A 15,724-nucleotide genomic window follows, 5' to 3' on the forward strand; every position below is an offset into this window, starting at 1 on the left:
GAGCCTGGGCGGCAGCCCGGGCCGCGGAGGGAGGGGATGTTACAGGGGAAAGCTGCGGGGCGGGGGCTGCTTTGTGCCCGAGGTCCACATGGTGGAGGGACATCAAACGGCCCGGTGACCCCCTAGAGGGGACTGGGCCTGATGTCTGCCCAGCGCTCCCGCTGATCTGGAGCTCTGCAGGGGAAGAGTCTCCCTGCAGTGCTCTCCTGCGGAGCCACCCGGGTATCCATCCCTCCCGCTGACACCTGTTCCCTTCTTGTGGTAGGTCACACTCAGGAACTGGCTTCTCTTCCACTCCTGGAATTAAAATGCTTTACCTGATTGGACTAGGGCTGGGAGATGCCAAAGATATTACCGTGAAAGGACTGGAGGTTGTAAAGCACTGCCGCAGAGTATACCTGGAGGCCTACACGTCGGTCCTAACTGTAGGGAAGGAAGCACTGGTAGGTTTACGTGCCACTGAATTGAAAGTCTTTACTCTATTATTTCAAAAAAGATATTAAGGGGGATGCAGGAATTGTGGATCAGTAACAGTACCAGGAAAAATAATAATGCAACTCATCAGAAGAAAGAATAGTAAAGCATCTTTGTGAGTGTAAATATGATCCTGACACACCAGCATGCACTTTATATGAGTAACTTCCGTCCCTAGTTTGTTAATCCACAGGAAATCCCAATATTTCAACATTTGTTTTCATCCCAAATTGGGACAAAGTCCAAATATCAACATTTTTCATAGAACAGAAAGTTAGAAAAATATCAGTTTAGAAATGCTTAAACATTTCATTGTTTAACTGGGACTTTCACCTGGTGCTTTAGTCAGTACCAGAGAAGTGTAAATTTGAGTGCACATTGGTGTGTCACACAATAACTGGCCTGTGTGGATCCTGCTGGTGCATACTGAAAGATCCTTAGTACGGTGGTTTTCAAACTTTTTTTTCTGGCGACCCAGTTGAAGAAAATTGTTGATGCCCATGACCCAACGGAGCTGGGGATGAGGGGTTTGGAGTGTGGGAGGGGCTTAGGGCAGAGGGTTGGGGTGCAGGGGTGAGGGCTGTGAGGTGGGGCCAGGAATGAGTGGTTCAGGGTGTGGGAAGGGGCTCTGGGCTGGGGCATGGGGTCGGGTTGCGGGAGGGGGTCAGGGCTCTGGGCTGGGGGTGCAGACTTGGGTGGGGCTGGGGATGAGGAGTTTGGGTGCAGAAAAGGGTTCTGGATTGTGGGGGTGCTCAGGGCTGCTGCAGGGGATTGGGGCGTGGGGTTGGGGCACAGACTTACCTCAGGTGGCTCCCGCTCAGCGGTGTAGAGGGGACGCTAAGGCAGGCTTCCTGCTTGTCCTGGCACTGTGGACCGCGCTGCGCCCCGGAAGCAGCCAGCAGCAGGTCCAGCTCCGGAGGCACGCAAGCAGCTCTGCGCAGCTGTCGCCCACAGGCACCCCACCTAGCCTGCGCATATTCTCCCCCCGCCCCTTCCCCCCCTGCATGTACACCCCCACCCCCTGCATACGCACACACCTTAGGCACCCCTCCCTCCCCCAGCTCCCATTGGCTGGTTCCTGGCCAATGGAGTATAGAGCCGGTGCTTGGGGTGGGGGCAGCGCACGGAGCCCGGTGGCCCCCCTGCCTAGGAGCCGGAACTGCTGCTGGCCGCTTCCAGGGCGCAGCGCGGTGTCAGAACAGGTAGGAACTAGCCTGCCTTAGCCAGGCACCACCACCGACGGGACCAGAGCTGCCGTGACCCGGTGCCTTTCATTCCACAACCCAGTACAGGGTCGTGACCTGCAATTTGAAAACCACTGCCCTAGTGCACATTATGTAGTGCTGTTTGAAACGGGATTATATTAACATGTACCAAAAAAAATTTTTAGTGCCCATAAGCAGGGTCCACACAGGCCAGTTAGTACACGAAATGCTAGTGCACACTAAAATTTGAACCCTTTGGTGTGGACTAACGCATTGTGTGCACAAGACCTTAGTTTTGGTCTGTTGAATGTTAAATAGTACCTGCCTGTGGTGCTGTCAGTGCATCATGGGAAATGTAGTCCATAGGAGCTAACGATAGTGTAAAATACCTGTGAGGCACCACTGCACTTAACACAGATGTCAATTCAACATTAAACTGCCTGAAATGAAATATTTCAGTTTATTGATTCAGGTTTATTCTATCCCAGAAACAAAATATTTTGTTTAGATTTACCTTGGCAAAATTGAAATTTTCCTATGGAAAATCTTGATTTTGCAGAAACTACATTTTCCGTCAAAAATTCCCAAGCAGCTCTACATGTTAAATATAAAACATTGAACAAAATAATATAGCTGTTATTTGTCTTTCAAATAGCTTAACATGAAGTCCCTGGTATGATATTGTTAGGAACGTTTAATATTCCTAGGGTGAGAGGCCTTCTTGAGGCTTTGAAACTGGTTAGGAGATGGGAAACAAAAAACAGGAATAAATGGCCAGTTCTTAAAATGAAAAAGGGTGACCCTTAGGACGTTGCTGACCAAGTTAAAAGTAGATGGAAACTGGCTGCTTAATGGTTTGGAGGGCAATCACATATGAGCAACAATACAGGGAATCAGAAGGCTGTCTAGAGATGAGGACTCTGGCCTGCAATGGATTGCTAAAACCATCCCATATTCTTGACGTGTAGGGCCTCACAGGATTTGGGGATCTGGGGTAAAATCAAGCTCCTGCTCCAAATCGGGCAGAGCAGGGATTTGAAAACATCCCCCATCCTGGGTCTCCCCCATCCCAAATGAGTGCCCTTATAACTGAGCTATTGACTATTCTGGGAGACACACACACACTCACCGGAAAAATACACAGTCTTCACTTGTACAAGGCCCTGACCTGGTAGGTGTGCTGTCAGGCCCCACTGGAAAGATAGGAGTGGAATGCTAAGGTTGAGTTTCCTGCTGGGGTTTAGGCATGAGCTAGGGTTCCGAGCTGCTAATTAGCTATGTGGCAGCATAAAAATATAAGTGGCTTTGCAGAGGCCTACCAGCGGGGACTTTACACACCAGCTGAGCAATAACTTTGTGAATGTCAGTGACACCTAAATATTGGTCTTGGGTGCCTAAGTACCTTTGTGGGTCTCGCCCTAAGTGATTTGCCCAAGGTCACATCATAGGTCTGTGGCAGAGCAGGGTATTGCACCTAGGACTACCAGATCCAAGGCTACTGCCCTAACCACAGGACCATCCTTTGCTACTCCTTTATGCTGTGATCACTGTTATGCTGGTTCTTTTTGTTTTATACATTATCCTTTGTATGTGGAGAGCAGAGCTGGAATTGATGTCACATTTTCTGTAAAGTCAGACCTTCCTGACCTCAGATGGCTAAACAACTATGATTTCTGTAGCTCCCAAAAATGTGCTAGGTGGCTTACAGAACAGAAAGACGTGACATGTCCCTGCCCTGAAGAAGCTTGCTATCTAATGTAACAATAGTACTTACATAGCATGATGAAACTTGAGTTATAAGAATGTTCAGATGTGGAAAATAATCACTAAGCATTCTACAAAGGAACCAAGTCTCATGGCTCATATGTGAGGCCTTGATCCTGTGAATGCTTACACACATGCTTAATTTAAAGAACATGTGTAGTCCCATTGACTTCAGTGGGATTGCTCATCTATTTAACGATAAGCGTTTGAAGGATCAGAGGCTAAATGTGTTATCAACATGCATGGAAAGGTATTCAGCATGCAGAACCAGAATTGGAGGGTGAATCTGAGGTGCAAAGAAACCAAGCATCAGCTGTTGGAGTCACATTTCTCTGGGGATACTAATAAAGAATGGTTTCAAGACTGGTTAATTACAACATGATATAAAAAAAACTAGGTCATAGCACAGTTTTAGCGAATGTCTAATCTATATCTGGTTGGATGCCGCAGAAGACAGACTAAGACAAATGGAAGTCATCACCAGCTGTCTCATTTTGATGTTTTTCTTCTGTCTCTAGGAGGAGTTCTATGGGAGAGAATTGATTCTGGCTGACAGAGAAACAGTGGAACAAGAAGCGGATAATATTTTAAAAGATGCTGATCTCTGTGATGTTGCTTTTCTCGTAGTTGGTGATCCATTTGGGTAAGAATGGATTAATTTTAATTATTCTTCTGGCTTTGTCATTTGGCTACTTCTAGCTCTTAACAAATGGGAGTTCTCTCATGTTACCATAATTTTCTTAGTGGGAAAAAGAAACATTCCATTTTCATAATGGTAGGAGAGTCCCCCATTCTTTTTCTTGCACAACTGGCTACATTTGAATTTGATACAAATGTAAATAAGTAGTTCACATTTTATTCTCAGTCTTGTTTTGCAGTTCTCGCACCCAAACAGCTTGCAAAACATCCTTATCAGATAGGAACTCAGACCCACAGGCACTCACATAGATACATAAATCTTCCCTTCAAAAGTCAAGCGACAACTGTACAATTAATTGCCATTATCCAAGCTGCACTTCATAAAAAAAATTTGTTTTAGATTTTATCAGCTTAGCAGAAGAAGTGCTAGGCTGTTACAAAGTATGGTGCATTTCTTGATTATGTATTATTCATGCTTTGTAGTTATAAACCATACTTTGTATTTTCAGTTGCTTTTTAAATGAATGCTGGGTGTTGGTTGCACACGCTTATGGTATTATCTATTCTAGTCTTTAAGGATGGCTGAGCCATTATAAATGTCTTGTCAGTTTGGTTTATTAAGCTTCCTATTTCTGTTTCTTATTGCTGCTAGAAGCTATAGCCTTTTTCTGTCTCTAGAAGGATGTCCTTCTGCCTATGTAATCAAGCATCATCAATCTGTAATGTCAAGCCATACAGAAGAGCTCTTTGTCTCCAGCTGGTGATCCAAGACTATGTATCGCAGCTTTAAGAGGCACAAGGAAAATTAAATCACTGAGGACAGTTTGGTGGGTGGGTACATTGAGGGGAGGGGCAAGATGTTATAAAGGAGAGGAATAACTTATGAACTACAGACTCTGGGGAAACATTGAGACAATTTTTTTTTATTAAACTGTAGCTGCAGGTGATGCTGGCTATTTAGAAATATTAAAGTAATTATACTTGCAGTGTGCATTGCCATTAGAATCCAGGTTTAAGTTAAGGTGCAGTACCTATACCCTCTTGCTTTGATCCAGAAATAAGTTTAGGCATACAGGCCATATAACGACTGTGTCCATCAAAAAGTAGTTGGAGTTTGCATGGGGGTCACCAGGCCTGCTTCTGCAATGTGTACACCAATGTTTTTAATGACTAGAAACGCATGCTTTTATTATAACATAGTGCTCTGTCTTGAAAAAGTATAAAGAATTTTCTAAAACTTTTATTTATGTGGTCTAAATGTGTAGGCTTTTAGGCCCCAATTCTGAAGTCAGATCCATGTGGGCAGACTCTGATGCCTGTGTGGAGCCCCACTGACTTCAGTGGGTCTCCATAAGGGAGGATATAAGGGTCCCCCTGTAAGAATCATGTTGGAGAACCAGGACCCTAAAATCTAACTCCAGGCAGCTTTGAAGTTAATTGGTGGTGGTGATGATCTAGAGCATTGTGCAGTGTATTATATGGCCACAATTTTCAAAGTTGGATCTCTAAAGCTAAGCGCTCCCCTCCCTCACCGAAAAGTGGCTTGCTGTTCAGAGAGGTTGAGCACCCAGAACTGCTACTATCAATGGGAGCTGCCAGTTCTCAGCATCTCTGAAAAACGGGCCACTTAGAATCATAGAATATCAGGGTTGGAAGGGACCTTAGGAGGTCATCTAGTCCAACCCCCTGCTCAAAGCAGGACCAATCCCCAATTAAATCATCCCAGCCAGGGCTTTGTCAAGCCTGACCTTAAAAACTTCTAAGGAAGGAGATTCTACCACCTCCCTAGGTAACGCATTCCAGTGTTTCACCACCCTCCTAGTGAAAAAGTTTTTCCTAATATCCAACCTAAACCTCCCCCACTGCAACTTGAGACCATTACTCCTTGTCCTGTCCTCTTCTACCACTGAGAATAGTCTAGAACCATCCTCTCTGGAACCACCTCTCAGGTAGTTGAAAAGAGCTATCAAATCCCCCCTCATTCTTCTCTTCTGCAGACTAAACAATCCCAGTTCCCTCAGCCTCTCCTCATAAGTCATGTGTTCCAGACCCCTAATCATTTTTGTTGCCGTTCGCTGGACTCTCTCCAATTTATCCACATCCTTCTTGTAGTGTGGGGCCCAAAACTGGACACAGTACTCCAGATGAGGCCTCACCAATGTTGAATAGAGGGGGACGATCACGTCCCTCGATCTGCTCGCTATGCCTCTACTTATACATCCCAAAATGCCATTGGCCTTCTTGGCAACAAGGGCACACTGCTGACTCATATCCAGCTTCTCGTTCACTGTCACCCCTAGATCCTTTTCCGCAGAACTGCTGCCTAGCCATTCGGTCCCTAGTCTGTAGCGGTGCATTGGGTTCTTCCATCCTAAGTGCAGGACCCTGCACTTATCCTTATTGAACCTCATCAGATTTCTTTTGGCCCAATCCTCCAATTTGTCTAGGTCCCTCTGTATCCTATCCCTGCCCTCCAGCATATCTACCACTCCTCCCAGTTTAGTATCATCTGCAAATTTGCTGAGAGTGCAATCCACACCGTCCTCCAGATCATTTATGAAGATATTGAACAAAACTGGCCCCAGGACCGACCCCTGGGGCACTCCACTTGACACCGGCTGCCAACTAGACATGGAGCCATTGATCACTACCCGCTGAGCCCGACAATCTAGCCAGCTTTCTACCCACCTTATAGTGTATTCCTCCAGCCCATACTTCTTTAACTTGCTGACAAGAATACTGTGGGAGACCGTGTCAAAAGCTTTGCTAAAGTCAAGAAACAATACATCCACTGCTTTCCCTTCATCCACAGAACCAGTAATCTCATCATAGAAGGCGATTAGATTAGTCAGGCATGACCTTCCTTTGGTGAATCCATGCTGACTGTTCCTGATCACTTTCCTCTCATGTAAGTGCTTCAGGATTGATTCCTTGAGGACCTGCTCCATGATTTTTCCGGGGACTGTGGTGAGGCTGACTGGCCTGTAGTTCCCAGGATCCCCCTTCTTCCCAGGATCCCCCTTCTTCCCTTTTTTTTAAAGATTGGCACTACATTAGCCTTTTTCCAGTCATCTGGGACTTCCCCCGTTCGCCACGAGTTTTCAAAGATAATGGCCAATGGCTCTGCAATCACAGCCACCAATTCCTTTAGCACTCTCGGATGCAACTCGTCCGGCCCCATGGACTTGTGCACGTCCAGCTTTTCTAAATAGTCCCTATCACCTCTTTCTCCACAGAGGGCTGGCCATCTACTCCCCATGCTGGGATGCCCAGCGCAGCAGTCTGGGAGCTGACCTTGTTCGTCAAGACAGAGGCAAAAAAAGCATTGAGTACATTAGCTTTTTCCACATCCTCTGTCACTAGGTTGCCTCCCTCATTCAGAAAGGGGCCCACACTTTCCTTGGCTTTCTTCTTGTTGCCAACATACCTGAAGAAACCCTTCTTGTTACTCTTGACATCTCTTGCTAGCTGCAGCTCCAGGTGCGATTTGGCCCTCCTGATTTCATTCCTACATGCCTGAGCAATATTTTTATACTCTTCCCTGGTCATATGTCCAACCTTCCACTTCTTGTAAGCTTCTTTTTTATGTTTAAGATCCGCTAGGATTTCACCGTTAAGCCAAGCTGGTCGCCTGCCATATTTACTATTCTTTCGACACATCGGGATGGTTTGTCCCTGTAACCTCAACAGGGATTCCTTGAAATACAGCCAGCTCTCCTTAAGTGCCTCATAATGGATTTTATGGTTTAATTTAGGCACCTGAGTTCAAAAATTTGTTCGTGTTCCTTATAGAAACTTTCCCTCTAGGGTGGTCATCTAAACTTGGCCAAATCAGTTGGAGGTGGGGGAAACGTAGCAAACAAGAAGTGAAACTAAGGTTCTCGCGCTAATTCTTTCAGTCTATTAATATGTCATTTTTTGATGCTTAATCTGAGGGAAGTATGGATTAATTTTTAGCAGTAGATATAAAATTCGTAAAACCCATGACAGACATTAACCATTTATAAGCACGCTAAAAGAGTCCATGGTGTGTATTTCAGTCAATCAGTGTTTGGACTCTCAGGAGGGTTGAAGGCAACTTACTGAAGAACAGTGTTCTGAAGTTTAATGCACCCCGTTTCAGATGTCTTTTTTTTTTTTTCCTAATTACTCCAAGCACGCCTGCTCCCTGGAGTCTCTGAGGTGATTGACTGGTTGCTCCTAGTAACAAAGGGCAGGATTGTCCTATCCTGTGGAAAACCTTGTGTGAGGGTGACATAGGAGCCAGGACACTCCAAAAGTTGACTTCAGAGTTTTCAAGTAATCTCCTCAAGAAGGAGAGGTTTAGCTAGTGCAGAAAGGAGGTGGGTGGCCTTTCAGCCCCACAGGTAAGGGATGTCCCATCCTGCTGATACAAAGGCATAACACAAGGTGCAGCTACCCTGGAATTTTTCAGTTCTTTTCCCGTCCATTTGCAGTTGTGTCTGCAATATTGGTAGAATGTGTTAATGTAAACCAGGCAACTTTTAGCACTATGTCAAACAATGTGGTGACTGAAATAAATGCCCACCTGCATCCAGTTTATGCAAGTGCTTCCATAATTGCTACTGCCTGGTCTAGCACCAGTAGCATCTTCGCAGTGGTGTGGAAAGTGGTAGCGTAGACAAGGGCACAGAGGGCTGACTCCCTCAGGCCCTCTGCTGCAATTGGCTGAGTCTCCATATGTGAGCACATTGCCTGCAGCTGTGCTGCAACCCTTGCAGAGGGGCCAAGTGGGAGCAGATGCTGACTGGAGCAGATTTCAGTAAATAAGGCCAGCTGTTCCCCTGATTCAACTATTAGCAGACCCACAAAGTCTCCAGAGCCGTTATGCCATGGATCTGGAGAGATGGGGATGAGGCTGAAGAGCAAGTCCTCTGCTCTCCCTCAGCTGATGTGCTTGGGTCTCCTTTGCTCATGGAAGTGGGGGGGGGGGGCGGGTTATAGGACAGAGGTTTGCAGTTAATGAGGGAGCTATTCTAAGTTTAGATTACCTTACTGCTGTTCTCCTAGGTGTTGCAGTCTATCTCTAGCAATACTTCCTGACTTCCCATAATTCAGACTCCACTAGTTAATCTGCTGTAGATGAATGAGCCTTTATCATATTTTTAAAAAACTGACACTTCGTCCCAACTGCACCAACTGCTGCCACGTTTCTGTGTCCGTATCTATGCACTTAAGCTGGCCAAGTAGTTGCATAATAGAAATGCACTAAGGTTGGGAAATGGTCAGGCCAGGGATTGAGGGAACTCCATGAGAATTCAGCTTGAACGACAGAGGATGTTGGGGCTAAAACAACCCTCCTGTGTAATTAGTCAGTTCAGCCAGATACTAGTACTTTCCCTGTTTCACTTTATGGAATGGGCAGCATTGACTGAGGTGTCTTAGGAGAAAAGGAGACAGCTAAAGCAGTTGTTCAGATTTGACAGCTTTCTTATTTAAATGCATTGCCACATTTCACATGTAATGTGGAGAGTACAGTACTACTTTAACATCTTAACATGCACATGTACCATTTGAAATAAAAATTAATTTATTTTAAATTGTTGCAATTTAAAAATAAGACTAACTTGGATCTATTTGTGCTTCTGATGCTGATCATATTTGGAACTCAAGCCTGCAATTCTTCCTCTGGGCAAAGCTCCCATTAACCTGACTGAGAGTTTTGTCCAAGTGTGAAGATGCAGGGTGCATGTTGACTGATGGGTATGTTGAGCCAAATTCAGCTTGTGGTAAGTTTCAAAGGGGATTGCTCCTATTTACTTTTGGAACGAATTTGCATGTTGTTTATATATCCCAATGCATTTTCCCCGAGTCTTGTGGATTTCAGTACTTAAGTATATAAAAGACAATAGTTCTAAAAGCCAGGCTTGGCTTTTCCAAGGTTAATATATAGCTACTGTATACATGTGTATACAATATGTATAAATCTTTAAAATGTTCTGTATACTGTGTAGTTCTGTCTTTCGAACATGTTTTCACAGGCTTTCAGTGCAAATGTGAGATGGCCTGGTTGCATAGTAATTATAGGAATACTGGAGTTATGCCCAAGTTCTCTGTGCTAAGCTTAGCTGACATTTGCTATTCAACAGGCATCCAGCAGACACCTGCAAAAGACAAAGGACAAATGGAACTGTCCTCTTTAAGTTGCTACCAAAAGTTACTTTAAAAAGTAATAAATATGCTACTGTTGCAGTTTTAACTTTGAAAAAGCAACTGAGAGCTGTGAAATTCATGTGGGTCCCTGTGCTTTTTAGCCCTTTTTTTGCTACTTATTGTTATGATAAAGTCAGAGTAAAGTCCTTACTACCTCTCTTACTACCACTCTTGGCATGCTGCATAGCTTTACTCATGAAGCATTTTAATTTTACTTTCAAAACAAACGATGTTGATGGTTATGCTCAGTCAGTGTATTTTGTCAATCTAACCCATTCCTTCCTTACCACAGGGCCACAACACACAGTGATCTTGTTTTGCGTGCAGTAAAGCTTGGGATTTCCTACAGGGTTATTCATAATGCTTCCATAATGAATGCAGTGGGCTGCTGCGGTTTACAGGTAACTCTTGTACGTACTGTTCTACAACTGTTAATGTTCGAATCAGCAATCTCTACCGCTCTGACATTATGGAAGGGCTGCATGAAGCCATCTAAACTTTTAAGGAAGACAGGTGTAGAAATTCCGGCCAGTTCTCAGAATATGTTAACGTTTCCTTTTCAGAGTGTTCCATGCATTTATCATTATGTAACTTAACATTTGGGAGGCAAAATGCCTATTTGTATTGTTGTATGTGTGAGTAAATGGGTGACAATTCTGGTTTCTCTCCCCCACGAAAAAACTAGGCAGTATTTTCTATGTATTTCATATGTAAAGCATTGTGTGTGTATGATGATTGTTTTGCCCTGTTAACTTACGGTTCCTACTGGTGATCATCTGGTGAGAGAAAGTTATCTCCTTGAGAAATATACCATCAATGGAAATAAAATAGGTACATACATGATTCTGTGTGTTATCCCAAACCCAGATGTAAAGTGATGTCAAAAATTTAGCATCAGACACATCCCTTCCCTCCTGAGTTGATCCTCACCTCTTTAATCTTCCTGCATGTCTGCCAACAGCTAAGGGACCTTTGATTTTTTTGTTTTATCAGAGGAATGCAAGGATGAGAGCCACATACCTTGAATTTTTTTTAAAAAAAAGATATTAGCCTATTGCATGTCCCAAAGATTGGTTATTTTGGGCCTTGGAAGCTCAGAAAAGTAGAGACCTATTTTCTTTAATATTTTTAAATTTCTGTCATAGTCTGCTCTGCCTGTTTTGTAAAATCTTTCTTATGTTCCTCTCCTTGCTCCTGTCCCCGTCCCAGTTTCCCAAATCAGAGAATCAACTGCTGGCAGCTACATAGTTTCAAGGGAAGAAAAGAAAATAATTCTACTCCTCAAGGCAAAAGCTGGAATATTTTTATTTTATGAATATAGGGAAAATGGTTGCTGGTTGGCTGGAAAACTCACAGGAACTCCCTGACTCAATTGTGGGATAATTTAGTGCCCAATATAAACAGCTTTCAAGCCATGTAACTACTATAGGTCTGGTTTTTCTGCTTCTCACAAAGTTAAGGCAGTGATGGTCTAATTGGTGTCCAGCAAGCTAATACTAGGCAGCTTCCTTTCATAGATGTCCAGAAAACGCTCTGCCTTTCATACAGGAAAAATGCTAGACTAACATGTATCATCACTAATCATACATATATTAGCTGTCTGCAACTTTCCCCTCTGTTACTCTTGTTAATGATGAGCATTGGCAGTGTGCTCAGCCCTTCCCTTACTCTGTCCCCAAGGAACTTGTCATTGAAGGCCTGCACATGTGTAGGCCCCTGTGAAGAGTAAGTGAAGCTGTATGTGAACATAGGGGTCTGCTTGTGAGGAGCCAATTGGAGGATCAGGGTGTAAATAAGCGATGAGATGCATGTCCAGGGCAATTCCATCTCAGAAGGAAGAAGTCCTTTCTAGCCTAAGGAAGGAAGAGCTGCCTGTTTTTAACAGAAATAACTGATACCTCCAAAGTTATACCAGAAATACTAGCAGCCTTACTTGAGTAGTTGCCACCAACAGCATATCTGTACCGGTTGTAGATATGGCGTAGGCTTCAGCTCTGAGCAGACTTCCATGCCACAGGGTGAATCTACACTGGCCCTGGAGGAGTAATTTCCAAGTCGGGGAGACGTACCCATGATTGCTTTGATTGAGCTAGTGTGCTGAAAAATAGCAGTGTAGCTGTGGCTGCACAGGGAGTGGGACAGGCTTGCCAACCCCAATGCAATCCCACCTGAAACCCGAGGTATGTCCTGAAGGTGGCTAACCCGTCCCTGTGCCACCACAGCCATGGCTACACAGCTGTTTTTAGTGCACTGACTGAATCAAAGCATGGGTAGGCCTACCTGACTTGGAAATTATACCTCCAGCTCCGTTGTACACATACTCACAGTGGTAGAAATGTCTGAGCCCAGTATGCTCTCATACTTAACTGCTAGTTCAACAGCACCATTCTTAAAATGTGAATGTTAATTGTAGTGTACGGCTGCCAACAGGGAACGCAACCTGTGACCTTCGCAATGTGATAATTCTCCCCATGAGTACTTTCTCACAACACCTGTCTGTTGCTGAAAGGAGAGATCATATTATCTTTTAGGGAGGAAGTAGACTTTCGGTGTTACAATCTACATAGGCAGTAGACGGTGGCAGGTGTCACATGGCTGCACTTTTATGGGTAGGGTAGCACAGGGGTTGGCTCCTTACCCTATCTGCTTTATTGTGGTGCACAGCCTGCTTCTATAGTCAAGAGCTGGCAATGGATTCCTACTGTTCGTTAGCATGGGATGGTCTTGCTTTCTGTGCCATGAGGAGAGAAACTGAAGATCTCACCCTCCAATCCAAACTCTGACAGAATAAAAGGAAAATATAGACATCTGACAGTGCAGGTGTCTATATTAAAAATCTATAGTGTTTCTGAAAATTTGTCCTACCTTGTAGCGGTTGTACAGGGAGAGCATCTAATGCTGCTACAGAGAGGCAATTTCTAATCAGGACTGCCCTTAAAACAATCCATGCCGTAGACCACATATGCATGTCTCTAGAGTTGTCTTTACTTTCTTTATCCAATGCTGGGGGAACCTACCATGACAGAAACATGGAGTTATTCACCCTGGCAGTAGTCTTTTTCCTTCCTAACCTGGGAGCTGCTTCTCTCTCGTAAATCAACATATTCCCATTCTTGTAAAAAGCACCCTGGGAAATCATGATCATGTTATATTACAGGATCGTAACCAGCTGAATGTTTAAATCTTCAGTGTTCTTTGAGGGAGCAAACAAATGAAGGGAGATCAAAGCAGACAAGGCACCTCTCATTTATTAAAAGTTGTGGCTGTTACTTCCATCATCCCTTAAAACCCTCCACTTCTTTATTTTCATAATTATCTCCTGTCATTCATTTGTTTTAGGAGCAGTTGCTTTTTTGAAGCATTTTGTTACTTTTTAGTATGGCGAGGATTCCTCTTATACATACATGACCACAGAACAGGTTTGTTTTTTTTCCCTTTTATTCTGATCTTGATACAAAATGTCTTGCTCTACTAGTGAAAAACAGGAAACACCTTTATAGATTGTACTTATGGTTTTCAGAACAATGAGCTGTAGCTGCTGATTAGACTCTGTCTGGATGAAATGCAGTTACTGCTCAAGCTGCTCACAAAAGAATGCGTCTCTTATATGATCAGACCAATGTTCAGTTCTTTCTGTGAAGCATAACATGCAGTTAATTGCATATTCTTACTGCACAGAGTAAGTCAGTGGAGAAAGCATTCTGCTACTATACATCACTTTTTGTGTACTGATTTCTATAAAGATGCTGCCATAAGCTACAAACTACAGATCACAGCATGCGCTAGGGTTGGACTTACTGTTTCTGGGACTGAAGGAGCAGAAATGTAGTTTTTGCTATTTTGCAAAAGCTCATTAAAAGTAAAATATTTTGGAAGGAAAAACATGCATCCACTCTGAAAACATCTTTTCCGTGCAGTCCAGATCTGCGCTGGTGGTATGGAGAATCACTGTGGTAACAGGTTAGAGACTGCATGTGATAAAAATGTTAAAGAAGCTATTGGATTGGTTCATATCACATTAAAGGAGCAAGATCTCCCCCTTTAAAAAAAAAAAAAAAAAAAAAAAAAAGAAATCCTTTAATGCTGAGCTTCTGAAAAGCTCTTTCGCTGCAGTTTTTGATACAGTTGACTGGAGCTTTTTTGAGAGCTGGGTCAGTTAGGCAGATGGAAAGACAGCTGTAAGCACTAGTCACGTTGTGCCAAAGCCTCTAGATCCCTCCTGTGCCCATCTCTCCACCCTGTTTGTTCTTTGCCATACTGGTTGTAGTATCAGGCTTTTGTTCAAGATTTGGAGAATGTTCCTTTTTATTTTTCCAAAATGGGACAAACAAGACAGGTGGGAAAGTGCCTTGGATGTGAATTGTCACTTAAACCTGGTACCACTGGGCTCATTTCTCCATTGCCCTCTGGACTCTGACTGTAATTTGGATGGTCTCAGTGGTATTTGTTAATGTAGTATCACAGTTACTGGCACTAAGCACCATTCTAAAGGCCCTGCAGTTCTGTGTCTGTGCAAGTGGAATGATCCTGCCAGGGAGACTGGGGAGGGGGTGTAGCCCCACAGGAGTGCAGTCTAAAGCCCTCACATAGCACTTCTGTTGGTATCTGCTGGAGCACTGCAGCCTTTTGCCTGAGCAGCTAAGCTGTACTCCTGGTGGTGCTGGGAACCTGTGACTTCAGCTCTTCCCCTGCTCACCTACTTGGGGAAAGAGGCATGGCCTCAGCCCCATTTCTTCCCGTGAGTCTACACCACGGGTTCTCAGCCTTTTTCTTTCTGAGGCCCCCCCACAACATGCTATAAAAACTCCATGGCCCACCTGTGCCTCAGCAACTGGTTTTCTGCACATAAAAGCCAGGGCCAGTATTAGGGGGTAGCAAGCAGGGCAGTTGCAGCTAAGTTGCTCAGGCTTCGGCTTCAGCCCAGGGTGGCAGGGATCTGGGCTTCATCCCCATACAGTGGGATTTCAGCTTTCTGCCCTGAGCCCCAGTGAGTCTAACACTGGCCCTGCTTGGTGGACCACCTGAAACCTGCTTGCGGCCCCTGCTTGAGAACTACTGCTCTAGTCCATGTAGCCTGTAGGTAGAAGGAAGGGAGGAGTCCTTTGCTGCCTTCTACAGGCTTCAGTTTTTCACTCTTAGGCCAACTGCTGGGGCAAAAATGGCTTGTAATTTTCCCCTCCCCTGAATGCCATAATAAAAAGCTGCTGTAGCACTGAACTGTGAGGCAGGGGACAAGTTGTGGGGACAGATATAAAAACTGGGACCTACAAAGAGAGAGGACAGTAGGGGAGAGGTTGACTAACGAAAGCCAGAGAGTAGGGGGAGAGAGAACAGAAGAAGAAGGGAAGGAACCAACTAAGGGTGAGAGGCTTGGAATAGATGGAGGAAAAATAACCATAAGCAAATTGCTCTAGTTTTATCGGTATTGCTTTTGGCAACCACATCCAATTACTGTTCCCATTAATTAG

At 44.4% G+C, this 15,724-nt stretch overlaps 1 protein-coding gene across 4 annotated transcripts in view; it reads left to right on the forward strand.

Moving 5' to 3' along the window:
• The window catches only part of DPH5 (diphthamide biosynthesis 5), a 29,275-nt gene that overhangs the window by 228 nt on the left and 13,323 nt on the right, over positions 1-15,724 (forward strand). For 3 of the 4 annotated variants that reach the window (XM_027825022.3, XM_027825020.3, XM_027825021.3), the window contains exons 2-4: positions 266-443; positions 3,962-4,086; positions 10,549-10,666. In XM_027825022.3, the coding sequence (XP_027680823.1) occupies positions 309-443; positions 3,962-4,086; positions 10,549-10,666 (378 nt within the window). In that variant the 5' untranslated portion in view covers positions 266-308. The remainder of the gene's footprint in view (positions 1-265; positions 444-3,961; positions 4,087-10,548; positions 10,667-15,724) is intronic. The other variant, XM_007062614.4, reaches the window with a different exon arrangement.

The sequence above is a fragment of the Chelonia mydas genome, chromosome 8 (assembly GCF_015237465.2).
Source record: "Chelonia mydas isolate rCheMyd1 chromosome 8, rCheMyd1.pri.v2, whole genome shotgun sequence".
Taxonomy (NCBI): domain Eukaryota; kingdom Metazoa; phylum Chordata; order Testudines; family Cheloniidae; genus Chelonia; species Chelonia mydas.